Here is an 18,494-nt window from a genome sequence, read left to right on the forward strand (position 1 = left end):
GCATGGAAGCTTGGCCTCATTTATATATTTTACTCACTTATCCAAATTACAGATCTCATTTTAATTTTATTATTATTGCTGTCCCCATTGGGGCTCACAATCTAGATTCCCTTTCAGTATGGGCAGCTTCGGACTGGAGCACCTTGGGCCCACCAGAAAAAATCATTCTTGGGGCCCACTATGTAGCCACATAGAAATAAATACATGACCACCAATTGTGTGGTAAAACACGCTAATATCAGGGTATAATATAAGAAAGTACATTTAATGTTATAGAAAAAGCTGGCTCCCTAATTTTGGTGCAAACTCAATGATAAATGTCCCCTGGTGTTTATTAACCACCGAACGAATGTTTTATACCACCAGGGCAGTGGATGGGATTTTCCTGCATTAAGGCTCTAAGCTGTGCACTGTTAGCCACTCCCTTCTTCTATATAAACTGGGCCCTAGCTAGCACTCATAGTCAGAGATAGCTTATGCTGCATGGCTGCAAGTTGTTGATGGTTGTTATTGGAGAAGGTTTTTTGGTGGATTTATCTGTGACTGTTGCTACGTTTTGAGCATGTGATTATTCCCTCTCTTCTCCTACTTTGGTTTAACCCCATCCTCCACTCCCCGGTGTTTACCTCTGTTGTTTATGTGTGTATATTTGTATGATTTGTATTTTTCTTTATCCCTGTTTGTATTACCTTGTTAGTCTGGTTGATGTATTACGGTACACTACTACTCCCCTCTTCCCTGGGTGGAGGAAGGGTACAGACTGAGGGCGGATTCAGGAAAGAAATAAAGGTACGTGGCCCCGGCATCTTTACCATCAGAAGTAATCAGGGGAACAGGCCGAGATAGGGCGCCCCTAGCGTTAGGGACAGGGAAGGAGCCACTGGTCCTGGGACACCCGACAACATGACAGCCTCATTTTGTTAGCAGTAGGGGAAGAAAACTTTTAGTTAGTCAGGGGTGATACAGGGGGATCGGGTGCAGTCAGTCAGAGGTGATACAGGGAGAGGGGCTCAATCAGAGGTGATACAGGGAGAGGGGCTCAGTCAGGGGTGATACAGGGGGAGAGGGGCCCAGTCAGTCAGGGGTGATACAGAGAAAAGGGGCTCAGTCAGGGGTGATGCAGGGGGGAGACAGGCTTCAGTCAGGGGTGATACAAGGTGAGTGGGTGCAGTAAGGGATGATACGGGGGAGAAGGCGCAGTCAGGAGTGATATAGGAAGAGCGGGCTCAGTCTGCTGGGGTGATAAAGGGGGAGGGGCTCAGTCGGGGTTAATAGAGGGGATGTAGGGGTGCAGTAAGGGGTGAAATGGGGAAGGGGTGCAGTCAGGGGTGATATAGGGGAAACAGCTCAGTCAGGGGTGGTGAAGGGGGTGCAATCGAGACCAGGGATGAAAGGATAGATGAGGGTATGGGGCCCTCTTTCATTCCTAAGTGACTTAGCATCCCCCTTCTAACACCACAGACTAAATGCCCCCCATTCGCACTAACTCACTATTAGGAGGGAGGTGGGCACTCCTTCAATCATTGCAGCTTTAGCAGGGAGCCATCTATCTCTCTCTGCTTCTTTCATTGCGGGGGGGGGGGGGGGAGGAGCATGTGCTATGGATGACAGCACAGCTCATTCCTGCTTGCAGCTGCTCCCCGAATTTGAAAACTCAGGAGAGCAGTAAGCATGTCAGATTGTGGCTCATTTTTTGTAAATAACAGAGCGCTGTTGCTCCCCGATTAGGTTTTATGTCACCACTCATCCCAGTTAGACAACCGGTGAGAGCGGTCGGTATACCTCCGGTGGGCCAGTCTGATCATGCATGTCCTCCTCCCCCCGCATATCTATCTATCTATCTATCTATCTATCTATCTATCTATCTATCTATCTATCTATCTAAGGTAAAAAAAAATAGGCAGCACTCATTTTGAGTGCTGCCTATTTTTTTTACCTTTGTTAATTTGGCTGTTTGGACACTGCTGAATAGGTTTTGCACCAACTATTTAATTTTGGTAGTGCTGCCCTTTTTTTGATTTATCTATCTATCTAAGTAAAAATGAGTGTATGTGTATCAGCCACGTCCACTCCACATAGCCTCACCCAATCACTAAGCATCTTTCATTTCACCAGTGCTGTTTAAAAGAAGCTGAGCTGTGATTGGTTGCTATGCGCAACAGTTTTCCTTGTAGACAGTTGTGGTAACTGAGGCCTATTTTTACATTATTGTATTAGCCACATCCACTCCACATAGCCTTACCCAATCACTAAGCATCTTTCATTTCATCAGAGCTGTTTAAAAGATGAAAGCTGAGCTGTGATTGGTTGCTATGAACAACAGTTTTCCCACTCCACAACACCTCAGCAGACACTGACTGGGCGGGAGAAATCTAGCATCCCCGGGAACATAAGCTTCCAGCCATTGTCTTCCCCCAGAAGGGACCCGAGAGCACATGACAGAAATGAATCACCCCCTCCTCTATTACTGCCACGCTCTATTGTTACCAGCGTAGAAAATCGCATCTTCAGCGGCCGCACTGCCAGGTTACATAACAGCACATCTCCAGGAACTCCCTGTTCAGTGCCACCCAGCTCGGGACTATGGGATGGAGGATGTGTGATGGGTATATGGGCACGGGACTATGGGATGGAGGATGTGTATGATGGGTATATGGGCACAAGACTGGGATGGAGGATGTGTATGATGGGTATATTGGCACGGGACTATGGGATGGAGGATGTGTAATGGGTATATGGGCACGGAACTATGGGATGGAGGATGTGTAATGGATATATGGAACCTGGACTATGAGATGGAGGATGTATGATGGGTATATGTGCACTGGACTATGGGATGGAGGATATGTATGATGGGTATATGGGCACTGGACTGTGGGATGGAGGATGTATGATGGGTATATGGGCACTGGACTATGGGATGGAGGATATGTATGATGGGTATATGGGCACTGGACTATGAGATGGAGGATGTGTGATGGTTATATGGGCACAGGACTATGGGATAGAGGATATGTATGATGGGTATATGGGCACGGGACTATGGGATGGAGGATATGTATGATGGGTAAATGGGCATGGGACTATGGGATGGAGGATATGTATGATGGGTATATGGGCACGGGACTATGGGATGGAGGATATGTATGATGGGTATATGGGCACTGGACTATGAGATGGAGCATGTGTGATGGTTATATGGGCACAGGACTATGGGATAGAGGATATGTATGATGGGTATATGGGCACGGGACTATGGGATGGAGGATATGTATGATGGGTATGTGGGCACGGTACTATGGGATGGAGGAAATGTATGATGGGTATATGGGCATGGGACTATGGGATGGAGGAAATGTATGATGGGCGGCACGGTGGCTCAGTGGTTAGCGCTGCAGCCTTGCAGCGCTGGGGTCCTGGGTTCGAATCCCACCAAGGACAACATCTGCAAGGAGTTTGTATGTTCTCCCCGTGTTTGCGTGGGTTTCCTCCGGGCACTCCGGTTTCCTCCCACATTCTAAAGACATACTAATAGGGAATTTAGATTGTGAGCCCCATCGGGGACAGTGACGATGATGTGTGCAAAATGTAAAGCGCTGCGGAATATGTTAGCGCTATATAAAAATAAAGATTTTATTTATGGGTATATGGGCATTGGACTGAGTTATTTATGGGTATATGGGCGATGGAAGAGATGCATGATGGGTATATGGGCACTGGACTATGGGATGGAGGATAATTATAATTTAGTTAGTTACTATGCCCGGGCAATGCCGGGCTCTTCAGCTAGTAGCATATAAAGCCAATTTCACCGATTCCCCGGTGGGCCAGTTCGAGCCCGAGTGGGATACTTGCAGTGTTGGAGGAAACCGGAGACCATGGAGAGAACATACAAATTCCTTGCAGATGTGTCCTTGGTGGGATTTGAACCCAGGACCCCAGCGCGCCAAAGAAACAGTGCTACCCACTGAGCCACCATGTTTGCATAGTCTATGTGAGATATTTGAATCCGTCATCATATGCCTTTAACAGCTGCGGGTGGAGCGGTTAATCTTTTAACCAGTCCTTGGTGAGATTTGAACCCTAAGATTTGAGATGAGCGAATTTGTTCGGATTTGGTCGCCGAATCTTAATTTGCCATATTCGTGCCATTTTGTTGCCCTACTTGTGCCGAATACATGTTTGATGATCGGTTCCGAACATATTCGGTAATTTCTACTCCCATTGACTCTAATGACGTTCGGCTGTGTTCGACAAATATTGCAAAAACAATATTCACTGCCGTTCGTTTTCGGAACGGAATCCGAACAAATTCGCTCAACTCTACTCTGGACCCCACCCCAGCGCTGCAAAGAAACGGTGCTACTCACTGAGCCACCATGCTGGCATAAACTATGTGAGATAGGTGAATTTGTTGTACTGGAGAAATGCAATTAAAGTCCTAGTGGTAGGGAGGAGGCACACTGATGAGGGTAAGCATGGCATAGGGGCGATCTCATCCAGACATTCGTGCAAATCGGCTTGAGTACAGATCACTAATGCAAGGACTGCTTGCGGCTCTCCTGGAGGAGGTTTTCCTGGTTAGAACAATATTTTTACTAAGATGACAACATAATACTTGGAAATGCCATCACTTTATGATTAATGAGGTTCTGACGTCTGGGCCTCCTCCTTTATAGGAAACTGCAGTGCAACCTTTATGGAAGTAAATGTGGCCGCTGCTGTTCTGTGCACAGCTGTTTGGCCTGCAGCAGTGTCCTCCTCATAAAGTGATGGTATAGCCTTCACTTTATTAGGTGGGAAACCCTTTTTGAGGTCATTACTTAGTTTGTCTTCTGATATATAACCTTGTGAGGAACAGACACAAGATACGGCACATTCCATTCTGTTTGCTTTGGGCAGATGCTAATATTTTGCATATTTGTCTTGAACTTTGTAATGAACAGATCCCGAACACAGATGTATATTATACTGTATGTCTCCTTGCAGTGGAAATGCATCACTGCTCATATAATGTTTATAGAACTCTAGCTGAGGGAGGTCTGCAGTATACCTCACATAGGATATACTGAGACTGCTGTGTACATCACATAGGGGACACCGAGACTGCTGTATACATCACATAAGAGCATATACATCACAGGAGACACTGGAGCTGGAGCACATACATCACATAGGGTACACTGAGGTTGGAGCATGTACATCATAGGAGACAGTTAGGCCGGCGCATATACATCACATAGGAGACAGTGGGGCTGGAGCATGTACATCACATAGGACACAGTGGGGCTGGATCATATACATCACAAAGGAGACAGTGTGGTTTGAGCATATAGATCACATAGAATACACTTGGGCTGGAGGATATACATGACAGGAGATGCTGGGGCTGAAGCATATACATCACAGAATACACTGAGGCTGGAGCATATACATCACATAAGAGACAATGGGGCTTGAGCATGTGCATCACATATACATGACATAGCATACACTGGGGATGGAACGTATACATCACAGGAAAAGAGACACTGTGACTTCTGTCTTCATCAGTGGGACAGGAGCGCAGAGTGCTCTAACTTCATCCACAAAGAACATCCTGATGCTGACACTGGCCAGTATAAGGACATAATTCTTCATTACGTTACCACATCTTTTGTTAGTGAATGATGACTGTGCGTGCTTTCAGTGTAAGCAGGAATTAAAGGGCCCACGGCAGGCAAAACAGGGCTGCTGGCCTGAGCATTGCGGTCCCGGGGAATTTACCCAGGGGCCAAGTAAAAGGATATAGTAGGCTGTTAAAGACCCGTGGGCCAGAAGTTCCCCTCCCCTGCCCTAATACTTTCCAAAAACAGACATGAGATGCAGATGGCAAGACTCTCTTCAGTGATGGCCACTACTTAGCGCTGGGGTAGAGGATGTATTTATTGTGATTGGCAGTAGTTGGCTCTTGCTTCCTTTAGTACTTCTGATCTGATATAAAAGAGCTGACCACTCCTTGGATCCATGCAGCTGTGTGTATAAGTAAGTAAAACTGGAAAATGTTCAGATACCGGTCTGTAAAGGAAGCTCCACCATTGATTGTAATCAGTAACTGTAATAGCTAAGATCTTGTCATGTCTTCATTAGGCCCTGTTCACGTCACATTATGGATCTATGCTCTGTGTGTATGCCATGAAAATCTCCCAATGTACACCTGACTAAAGGTCAAAAAAGAGACCCTGTTTCCAGATGTGTGTCACTTTCTGGGCTGCTTGTTGCAGTTTTTGTAAAATCACTTTTTTTTTTTTTTGCTACAGGTCTGTTCTCTGAATGCTGAGCTCTGTATATCCCCATCCTCACCACTAATTGGCAGCTTTCTGTGTACCCTGTGCTGCTCATCAGTGGTCTGGACTGGATTTGCAGCAAATAAAGCAGTGATTTTATCAAAACTGCAGCAAGCAGCCCAGTAAGTCACACATCGCTGGAATCAGGGTCTCTCTTTCTACATCATGCTGCTTCCAGATTAAAAATTCCTGTTTCATGACAACACTGAACAGTGCACAACCTCTGACTGTAATTTCCACTTTCTCTTAGAGTAACCTGTAGACGCTTTTACATCACCCATGTACTATGCATCAGGGCTACCCAGAGCAAGGCATGCATGGAAGGGCTGACTTTCCCTGTGATAATCCTTCACTAGCCCGGAGTAGTACACTACGACAGTCGCTACCTTCTCCTTTGTCGATGAGTTAAGCATCTGACAACCCGGCCCCCCGGCGATGTCTTTACCAGTTAATCACATACCTCCATCTATTTATAGTGCCGCTCCACGTGATTCCCATAGACTCCTTGCTTGGAAGACTTGGTCTCTGCCAAGTCTCATTGTTCTGACAGCCAAAGCATTAAGCTGGGAGCGCTGTCTTCATCCAGCCACAATCTGGTCCCTGATGGACTCTATAAAGCAATACTAAACATAGAAAATGCACATATAGCCTCCCGCCATTCCTCCATGAATCTTTTCCTGTTTTTTCTATGCCATTTTGTCCAATATTATAATTATATTTCAGACATTTATAAAAAAAAAATCTATTAGTCCCGGCCATGTTGCTTCCTCCTCCTTCTACTGTCCTGTGTCCGACTGTGAAATGAATCCCACCCAAGATATTTTCTGCCACAATTTCCACCCCTGCAACAATGAAAGTACAGTACAAATCCACTATAAATCTGTCAAAACATGGAAAGCGACCTCAGAATGTGGATGTGATTTACAGACTCTCATCCACTAGCCCTTTCCTGTAATTAGCTGTACTTTTTTCCTGTGCAAATTAATGAGATATGAATTCACCGAATACAACTGACTGCAGCAGGAGCCTCCCCCCTCTGCTCTGTCCTCTGTAGGGTAAGAGATCACTATGCTCTGCCCCATTGGACATGTAGCGTTGCTTCAGCCAGTCATGCATGAATCGTGGAGAGGATCGTCAGGAGGATTAACTTCTAGAATTGGGATCATGCGATGAAGTATTACGCGTGTAATTGTGATGGCTGTGTCCGGTTCTCCAGAGTAAGGCTGGCCAAACATATTCGGACGAACGTTGCTTCAGCCGACAGCCGTCACACCTGACACTGCCGTACACAGGAGCTCTCGCTCGGCCAAGCGCTCCTGCGTTCTGTATGAGAAATCCGCCAGCTGGCGGCTAATCTCAGGGAGAATAATGCGATCTTCAGTCCGAAATCGGACATCTCTCCTCACCGTCAGGCAGACCACCATACACATGAGACCGTCTTCCAAATCTGTCGATAATGGAGGCTCAGCCGCCTTTTAGCTAATCTTTGTAACCACTCTTCACACTGGCTCTTTGGCAATTCCAGGTTAATGGGGGGACTCCTGCCTGGATCAGAAGCCATTTTTAGTCATTTTGAGCAGGGCTGTGGAGTCGGAGCCCATTTTGTTGGACTCTGAGTCGGTGTCATGGAAATTGAGGAGTCGGAGGTTTGGCTTACCGGCTCCACAGCCCTGATTTTCAGTCATATTGAGTTCTGTAGGAGCTGTCCGCTGATCCATCATAAGCGTATGAAAAGGTACAGTCATGTGAATTAGCCCAGTCACTCTGACAAGGGGAATAAGGATGGGGTGTCCATTGCTTCATCATCACCAGCTTATAATTCCATGACAATAGAGAACTAAATAGTAGAACACCTCATACTGGACCACAATCCTCACCGTCTACCTGTCCGCGGATCCTACCTGTTGTATGGTTTTCCTGCGGAGCAGCACGTCCCCATTGCTCCTGAGCCGGGCACTCACACCTGTCCAATCCTCAAGCCATTTTCTGTCCTGTTTTGGTTGCAATTTCTCCTGGAGTAGAACGGACCATATCCACCCTTGACAGTCTGCGATTTCATCAGTCACCGTTACTTTGCTCCATTGACCTGACAGAGGCCAACAGAACGCCATTTTTGCCCATTTCATGACCAAGCTTTTAAGGTATGGAATAGCATAGTAGCTCTTCCATACAATTGTGTCCAATAAAAAGCATATACCGCATGGTTTGCCGTTTACCATGATAACCCATGGGTGACGAAGGCCGCGGAATGACATCCATCAGATGTACTGTGCTGGATCTCTCAGGAGTCCCCGAATATATATCCAAGGGGATGAACAGAGTGCTACCTGTCTGTGCTGTAGTGTTTAGTGATATGGATAGATATCCCGACACAGGATGTATTCATCGTCTCAGGATTATAAAGCCCTTTATGTGATATCATTACATAGTGGAAAGCAGATTCTCATTTTTAGTCTTCTGTTGATGAGCTCCTCTATTGGTTTCCTGTTTTTTAGGGATGAATTTTCATGAAGACCTCCATCGGATCGGTGCCAAAGAAGGACTAAAGGGAAGGAAGCTACAGAAAGCCATGGAAAGCTTTGCCTGGAATATCACAGTCCTAAAGGTATGTGGTTCACTGCTGCCACCTAGTGTTCTAATAGATCAGTACATCTCTATCACTGCATGTTGATAATGTGAGCATGAGGTTTGGTTCTCATTGTCATGGCATCCATCATAAAGGTTTGATGTATGTATGTCTACGTGTGTACTTGTCCGTCTGTCTATATGTATGTGTACATACATCTGTGTGTGTATGTATGAGCATGTGTATTTATATGCATGTATGGATATATAAACATATATGTGTGTATTTGTATGTATGTACAGGTATGTGTGTACACATCATCCATATCTGAACTAACATGATACGTTTTGATTATTACTTCATCGTGCTTACACTATAGATCACATATGTCAAATTCTGTCCCACGGGCCAGACCTGGACCGTAGAGTGAGTATGTTTGGCCGCGACACCTGGCGAGTCCCCCGAGTATATTTACTCACCCGCCAGGCATCGCACCTTCAACTATATTGGCATTTTAGATGCCAGTATAGTTGAAAGCAGTGATGGAGGCATGAGCGTCATGAAGCACTATGTGGGGCCTTTATACTGTATGGAGCATTATATGAGCTCATTAGACTGTATGGAGCACTACATGGGGTCATTATACCATATGAAAGGCAATGCATAGCCCAGTTATATTGTATGGAGCACTATGTGGGGCAATTATACTGTATGGGGCACTATGTGGGGCCATTATACAGTATGGAGCATTAAGTAGTGTCATTTTACTGTATGGTGCACAAAATGGGCCCATTATCCTGTATGGAACACAATTCAGGGCCCTGTTATACTGTATGGAGGACTATGTGGGGCCCATTATACTGTATGGAGTGCTGTACGGGGATTATAGTTGAAGATTCATACTTTGATGGAGTCACCATTCTTTGTCGGTGGGATTGAGGGAGTGGGGTACAGTAGGATCATCATACTATGGGGGTATGATACAGAGTTTGGGGTCACTTTTGTTGGCATCATACATTATTATCTGCCTTATTCAAGATTTTTTATTCTTTGTTATTACACATTTAAATTAGGCCATAGTGCCATATGCCTTTTGACTGCTCTTACATAACAGATTATATTCTTCCAATATTTTATTCTCAGATCTATTACTTTGTTTGTGGGACAATCCCTTTAAGTTTGTTTGCATATGAAAAAGTCCATCGTTATATATTTGATAAAAAGGAAAAACTTCCTTAATTGTAGACATTGTATTAATAAATTTCAAGGTTGGCCCACAACTTTGTCCAAGCTTTTAATTTTTGTCTATGCATTATGTACATAGAAAGCTGCCAATCAGTGGTGGATCGCGATTAATACAGAACTCATGAATATGGGGGCCCAAATGGCAGCAGGTTTACTAGGCCTCTAATGATAGTCTCCTGCTGATAAAATAGTGATGTTATCAAAACTACACAAGCAGCCCAATAAGTGACACCGCTGGAATCAGGGTCTCTGTCTCTACATTTTATTACTCTCAAGTGTCAAAAACTTGGTGACATATTCCTGTTAAAAAAAAAAAAAAAAAAAAAAAACTACTTCTCCCATGAAACACACTCATCTGAACACTTGTATCGTTAACCGTGTGCTTCATTCAGTCTAGTGTCTGTCTGCCCTGTAGACAGTGAATGGAGTGACAGTACGCATGTGCGACACTACTACTGTCACGACTGTTCACTGTCCCTAATGCATAGGCAGCATCAATAGTAAAAAGTTGGTCACACTTGTCAAGCACTATGCATGACAAGTGTGACCAACCTGTCAATCACTTTTCCAAGCGATGCTACAAAGCGCTTGAAAAAGCGCTAGCATTCTGCAAGCTAAAAACGCTTGCAAATCGCTTGTGTTTTGCGGGAAAATGCATGCGAATTCCGCATGTTTTTTACCCGTGGGAGGGACTTGCGGAAATGCTGCAAAGAAAAAAAAAAAAAAACGCTTGCAAGAAGCATCCCATTCATTTTAATTAATTCTGCACTTTTTGTGCATATTGATGCATAAATCCACCAAATGCCTTCTCCAATAATAACCACTAACAACCACCAGCCATGCAGCAAAAGCTAGCCTCTGACAATGAGTGCCAGCCAGGACCCAGTTTATATAGGAGATGGGAGTGGCTAATAGTGCACAGCTGAGAGCCTTAACACTCCAGAAGCTCTCAATAGAGCAGATTAACCCCTACACTGCTAAAAGAAACCTGCACCGTTTAATATGAAGATGAAGTGCTTCTAATCAGTGCAGGAGTAGGAGAAATCAGACACTGCGGTCTTCTGGCTCCTCTCTGTCACGGTAAACCTGGGACAGCCACTTCATTCATTTGTGACCATAGCTAGGAAGAATGGGAGTCAGGAGTCCCATTCATGTGATTGGTGGGTGTAGCACATCCTGTTGTTCAGTGATACATGTCACCTTTTTAAGGACGCAGCCTAGTTGGGGGCCTCATGATTACAGGTCTATGGAGCTGTAGACAATTTGTGTATGCAATATAGTGTTTTTTCCCTGGAAATAATGGTTTATATTAGCAATGAATTGATTTTATGTGAGAGAATATACAGTGGTTACGGAAAGTATTCAGACTCCTTTACATTTTTCACTCTTTGTTTCATTGCAGCCATTTGGTAAATTCAAAAAAGTTCATTTTTTTCTCATTAATGTACACTCTGCACCCCATCTTGACTGAAGAAAAAAACAGAAATGTAGAAATTTTTGCAAATTTATTAAAAAAGAAAAACTGAAATAACACATGGTCATACTGTAAGTATTCAGACCCTTTTCTGTTGTGAGTTCATTTTCCCCTTTGTCACTGAGGTCTGGTGAACTCCCTATTCTGGTAAAGGAAGGTAGTGAGCCTGATTATCAGGCACCTGAGCCTAATGATGATGACTGGCTGAGTGGAGTCACGGACTGGATATAAGGCTGTCGACACCCTTCTGCCCTGCGGGTGATTTCTCTGTGGACTTCTAGGAGACCAGTCTGATTCCTGCTCCTCTAAAGCTAAGTTTTCTGCTTTGCCTGTTAGCATTTGTGTTTTGTTTTTGTTTGCCTTGCTTTTCTGGATTCTGCCATTCCCTGCTGGGGTGAGCTGAATCTCCTTTTGCCGGTTGCTCTGTCTTCAGAATATTCCTGAGTACTGACATAGCTTTTTTGAAGCCTAGCGTCTTCAGGGCCTTTTTCACTGTCAGTCTATTGGCTCTTATTTTCATAGGGTTTTTCTCGGATTGCAGACAGCAGCCTTCCTGTCCTTTCCTATCTAGTTAGCTTGGGCCCCGTCTTTGCTCAGTCTATCTTTCTGTCTGTGTTAGTGTTCTTTCTTCTTGCTTCACCGTCATTATATGTTGGGGGCTGCCTTTTGCTTTGGGGTCTGCTCTGGGGCAGTTTAGATTTCCCTTTCTGTCTTTAGGCTATATAGTCCTCCGGCTGTGATCGAGGGGTCTAGGGCATCGTAGGAACCCCCCACGGCTACTGCTAGTTGTGTTGATAGGTTCAGGGGTCTGCAATCCGATAGCTGCCAACTTCTCTGGTTTTCTGGACTTAGCTAGCATTTCTGTTTTTGCCTCCTACGGTGACTCATTCATAACACTTTTCTCAGTATTGAGTAGAAGCACCCTTTTGAGCTAGTACAGCCATGAGTCTTCTTGGGAATGATGCAACAAGTTTTTCACACCTGTATTTGGGGATCCTCTGCCATTCTTCCTTGCAGATCCTCTCCAGTTCCGTCAGGTTGGATGGTGAACGTTAGTGGACAGCCATTTTCAGGTCTCTCCAGAGATGCCCAATTAGATTTAGGTCAGGGCTTTGGCTGCACCAGTCAAGAATGGTCACAGAGTTGTTCTGACGCTGCTCTTTTTTGTTATTTTTGCTGTGTGCTTAGGGTCATTGTCTTGTTGGAAAGTGAACCTTCAGCCAAGTCTGAGGTCCAGAGCACTCTGGAAGATTTTTTCATCAAAGATATCTCTGTACTTGGCCGCATTCATGTTTCCATCAATTGCGACTAGTCGTCCTGTCCCTACTGTTGAAAACCACCCCCATAGCATGATGCTGCCACCACAATGTTTCACTGTTGGGATTGTATTGGGCAGGTGATGAGCAGTGCCTGGTTTTCTCCACACATACCGCATAGAATTATAACCAAAAAGTTCTATCTTCGTCTAATCAGACCAGAGAATCTTATTTCTCATAGTCTGGGAGTCCTTCATGTTTTTTTTTTTTTTAGCAAACTATGTGGTCTTTAATATGTCTGGCACTGAGGAGAGGCTTCTGTTGCACCACTCTGCCATTAAAGGCCTGACTGGTGGAGGGCTGCAAGTAATAGTTGACTTTGTGGAACTTTCTTCCATCTCCCTACTGCATCTGTGGAGCTCAGTCACAGTGATCTTGGGGTTGTTCTTTACCTCTCTCACCAAGGCTCTTCTCCCACGATTGCTCAGTTTGGCTAGAGGGCCATGTCTAGGAAGACTTCTGGTGGTCCCAAACTTCTTCCATTTAAGGATTATGGAGGCCACTGTGCTCTTAGGAACCTTGAGTACTGCAGAAATTCTTTTGTAACCATGGCCAGTTCTATGCCTTGCTACAATTCTGTCTCTGAGCTCCTTGGCCAGTTGCTTTGACCTCGTGATTCTCATTTGGTGTGACATGCACTGTGAGCTGTGAGGACTGAAAGATTATTGTGAAACGAGCTCTCTATGACTATATATTTTCAGTGTAAATGCACCTTTAGCAAGGTTTAGTAGTACTTGCCATCAGCACTGCTCTCCATGCAGACACGGGGTGATAATTGTGAATATATAGAGCAGTGTACACTATTCCTTATGCTATCTGGCAGTATACATACAGTACATTTGCACACTTTGTGGACAGACGATCAGTCTTTTCTGCAGAACAATGCCATTGTCTCGGTAAGCACATAGATCTGTTACCTTGTTACAGTGCTACTCTAATGTACATTGCTGGGAAGTCTCTACATGCAGATTATGGAGATCGGGGCCCGGTCACCTTAATGAGTCATTAAGCTCCGTGAACAGTGTATAAATATGGAGAACTTTCCCTGCTGGCATCTCCTGCTGTAATAAAACATCCATTTTAATGGCCTACAGGTTAACCCTTCGTATGCTGATGGGAGACTTCTACCATCCATCACATGTCCTTTATGCACAATCCAATAATCTTGTATACCCACCGCTGATTACTGTGTATTACTGCAGTGCTAATAAAGGCTGTTTATAATGCCCTATATTGCACCGTGGATGGTTTTTACACAATATATTGGGTTATTGCATAACAACAAATAAAGCAAATGTAAATTTGTTTGTCTGTCCCATGGAGCCTGCAGTCTGTTGTTTCTGGCAGCCTGTAGTCTGTTAGTGGACACAATGGGGAAGATTTATCTACTTATATTTGCCTGTTTTCTGTCATAAGCACAATCAATGGAGTCTGATAGCACAAAATGACTGTTCAAACTAAGCACAGGGACTTTGTGAACTCGTATCGCGGCTGAGCAGCTCGGCGCACCTTCCCACCTACTTCTTTTCCATCTATGTCCGCCCTCTTCAGGCTCCAGTAAAGCCAGAGCTGTCAACCAAGGAATATGAGGGCAGTGATAAAGGCAAAACAAGAGGTTGGGAAGGTTCACTGAACTGTTTTGGCCGCAACAAGGGTGCATTGTGCTTGTTTAGAAGTGTTATTTTGAGGCTGACAGACCCCTTCAAACCAAGAGTACACAACCCATGACCTGCGCTGTCTTTCCTTGCGGCCGTGCCCTGCTGAACAGAGACCCATCTGATTGCTCAGGCAGACAATTATAATATAATTATCTGAGCTTAGAGCTGTCAAGCTGGCTGCTACAGGCACTAGCCTTATTAAAGGAGATGTTCATTGATTAGAGTGAGCCACTGTCCAACAAGCATCACCAATAATAAGGCTGTGGGCAGACATGTATGAACCACAATGCCCAGTCTGACCCTTTGTCTCCGAACTAAAACTTACAGCCTATTGTGTCTAGGAGACTATAAATAAGTTCAGGTCGGAAAACCCACAGTCAATAAAGGCAATGCCGTCTGTATGGTGAAATATACCTGTCTGAACCTGGCCTGTGTAGTTGGGGTGCCGAGCAAATAACACATTGCTTTACTACAGAGGAAAGCAGACAGTGGTTAATACGGAGGGCCTCCTATAGGTGATGCCATTATGTCCAAGTCCCTGTTACAGGCGATGCCTTTATATACAAGTCCCTGTTACAGGCGTTGCCTTTATATACAAGTCCCTGTTACAGGCGATGCCATTATGTCCAAGTCCCTGTTACAGGCGATGCCATTATGTCCAAGTCCCTGTTACAGGCGATGCCTTTATATACAAGTCCCTGTTACAGACGATGCCTTTATATACAAGTCCCTGTTACAGGCGATGCCTTTATATACAAGTCCCTGTTACAGGCGTTGCCTTTATATACAAGTCCCTGTTACAGGCGATGCCTTAATATGCAAGTCCCTGTTACAGGCGATGCCTTTATATACAAGTCCCAGTTACAGGCGATGCCTTAATATAAAAGTCCCTGTTACAGGCGATGCCTTAATATACAAGTCCCTGTTACAGGCGATGCCTTAATATAAAAGTCCCTGTTACAGGCGTTGCCTTAATATACAAGTCCCTGTTACAGGCGATGCCTTAATTTACAAGTCCCTGTTACAGGCGTTGCCTTAATTTACAAGTCCCTGTTACAGGCGTTGCCTTAATATAAAAGTCCCTGTTACAGGCGATGCCTTAATATACAAGTCCCTGTTACAGGCGATGCCTTAATATAAAAGTCCCTGTTACAGGCGTTGCCTTAATATACAAGTCCCTGTTACAGGCGATGCCTTAATATACAAGTCCCTGTTACAGGCGTTGCCTTAATATACAAGTCCCTGTTACAGGCGTTGCCTTAATATACAAGTCCCTGTTACAGGCGATGCCTTTATATACAAGTCCCTGTTACAGGCGATGCCTTAATATGCAAGTCCCTGTTACAGGCGATGCCTTTATATACAAGTCCCTGTTACAGGCGATGCCTTAATATAAAAGTCCCTGTTACAGGCGATGCCTTTATATACAAGTCCCTGTTACAGGCGTTGCCTTTATACACAAGTCCCTGTTACAGGCGATGCCTTAATATAAAAGTCCCTGTTACAGGCGATGCCTTAATATACAAGTCCCTGTTACAGGCGTTGCCTTAATATACAAGTCCCTGTTACAGGCGTTGCCTTAATATACAAGTCCCTGTTACAGGCGTTGCCTTAATATACAAGTCCCTGTTACAGGCGATGCCTTTATATACAAGTCCCTGTTACAGGCGATGCCTTAATATAAAAGTCCCTGTTACAGGCGATGCCTTTATATACAAGTCCCTGTTACAGGCGATGCCTTAATATGCAAGTCCCTGTTACAGGCGTTGCCTTAATATGCAAGTCCCTGTTACAGGCGTTGCCTTAATATACAAGTCCCTGTTACTGGGATGCCTTTATATACAAGTCCCTGTTACAGGCGATGCCTTTATATACAAGTCCCTGTTACAGGCGATGCCTTAATATGCAAGTCCCTGTTACAGGCGATGCCTTAATATACAAGTCCCTGTTACTGGGATGCCTTAATATACAAGTCCCTGTTACAGGCGATGCCTTAATATAAAAGTCCCTGTTACAGGCGTTGCCATAATATACAAGTCCCTGTTACAGGCGTTGCCTTAATATACAAGTCCCTGTTACTGGGATGCCTTTATATATAAGTCCCTGTTACAGGCGATGCCTTTATATACAAGTCCCTGTTACAGGCGATGCCTTAATATGCAAGTCCCTGTTACAGGCGATGCCTTAATATGCAAGTCCCTGTTACTGGGATGCCTTAATATACAAGTCCCTGTTACAGGCGATGCCTTAATATAAAAGTCCCTGTTACAGGCGTTGCCATAATATACAAGTCCCTGTTACAGGCGTTGCCTTAATATACAAGTCCCTGTTACAGGCGTTGCCTTAATATACAAGTCCCTGTTACAGGCGTTGCCTTAATATACAAGTCCCTGTTACAGGCGATGCCTTAATATACAGGTGCCTGTTACAGGTGATACCTTTATATACAAGTCCCTGTTACAGGCGATGCTTTAATATACCGGTGCCTGTTACAGGTGATACCTTTATATATGCAGGCACCAATTACAAGTGATGCCTTTATATTCAGATGCCTGTGCCTGTCTTATATGCAGGAGTCTATTATTGGTGATGTCTTTGCTGAGTATACAGGACCCTACTACAGTGATGCTTGATGTCCTATGAAAGAAAGTCAATGAACATTTCCAGTCTGTTTCATGTGAGCCATTCAGCTGATGGATCTGTGTAAGATAAGGGCCATCAATGTACAGAGTAGAATAAAAAAAATTACAATCAGAAAGCAAAAACTGATTTGAATAAAAGAATGTGGGTGATACTTTCTCTTTGACCCACAATAGACTCCAAATATTGTAAACTGATACCGATGATATACCCTTTAAATGCGTACAATGCACATTTAATGGCCAGCGTTGTACAATCGCCCCTGTACCCTACTAACAGGGGCGCACACGCTGAGATTCACAGGGAAATATGAAAATGAAAAGCCCTTGTGGAGTGAACAGATTGAATGGCATTTAAGGCACTTTGAAGACTGCCATCTCTTCCTTTGTTTGTTCTGTCATCCGAATAAAATGTCAGAGTCCCCGCAGACAAATTACTGTCATTATTTGGGAATTCAGCTTGTAGTGGTCTAAATAGTGTCAATGGAAAACCGAGTCTACGTTCTCTGATATACTACATCACATGGAAGCAGCGTATCGTATAGACTGACTGAAAGGTACATTTATAGTGTGTGTGTGTATGTGTATATACATATATATATATATATATATACATATATATATATATGTATGTGTATATATATATATATATATTAGTCATAGTGGGGAGAAACATGAATCTCAGTTATTCATTCTCATTTTGCCCTTGTTTGCTACCTATAGCAACCAATGATAATTCAGCTTTCACTTTTCAAGTGTAAGAATTGATAGCTGATTGATACTTAGTTACTATGGACAACATGGCCAGGCTTTCTGTTAGGCCTCATTCAGTCATCAGTGTTTTACGTTAGTGTTCTGACCGTGTTTTTCACAGATGCAGCATATACCCATGATGGTTTGTGGAGCTTTTCAGATGTCCTTGTTTTTTTCACAGACTGTATATCGGTGGAAATCTCAAGAAGACACTTACGTTCTTTTCTGGCAGCACTGATGAAAAGTAGCAATACAAGTCTATGGGTCCGTGAAAAACACTCATAGTGCACGGATGACAATGGCAATGTTTTACATTGCAAACCATAAGAAAAACCTTGTAAATTATTTATTTATAGAACTGTGAAAAATACTGATGAAACGCTGACACGTGGTCCAAACAAACTCTGATGACACACGGACCCAACTCTGATGGCCCACGGACCCAACTCTGATGGCCCACGGACCCAACTCTGATGGCCCACGGACCCAACTCTGATGGCCCACGGACCCAACTCTG

General features: G+C 44.2%; 1 protein-coding gene across 2 annotated transcripts in view; it reads left to right on the forward strand.

Moving 5' to 3' along the window:
• LOC141086376 (inactive phospholipase C-like protein 2) overlaps positions 1 to 18,494 on the forward strand; it is a 106,578-nt gene that overhangs the window by 82,084 nt on the left and 6,000 nt on the right. For both annotated transcript variants that reach the window (XM_073572345.1, XM_073572347.1), the window contains one exon: positions 8,822 to 8,931. In XM_073572345.1, the coding sequence (XP_073428446.1) occupies positions 8,822 to 8,931 (110 nt within the window). The remainder of the gene's footprint in view (positions 1 to 8,821; positions 8,932 to 18,494) is intronic.

The sequence above is a fragment of the Dendrobates tinctorius genome, unplaced genomic scaffold (assembly GCF_039654945.1).
Source record: "Dendrobates tinctorius isolate UK_male_01 unplaced genomic scaffold, ASM3965494v1 ptg000032l, whole genome shotgun sequence".
NCBI classification, from domain to species: domain Eukaryota; kingdom Metazoa; phylum Chordata; class Amphibia; order Anura; family Dendrobatidae; genus Dendrobates; species Dendrobates tinctorius.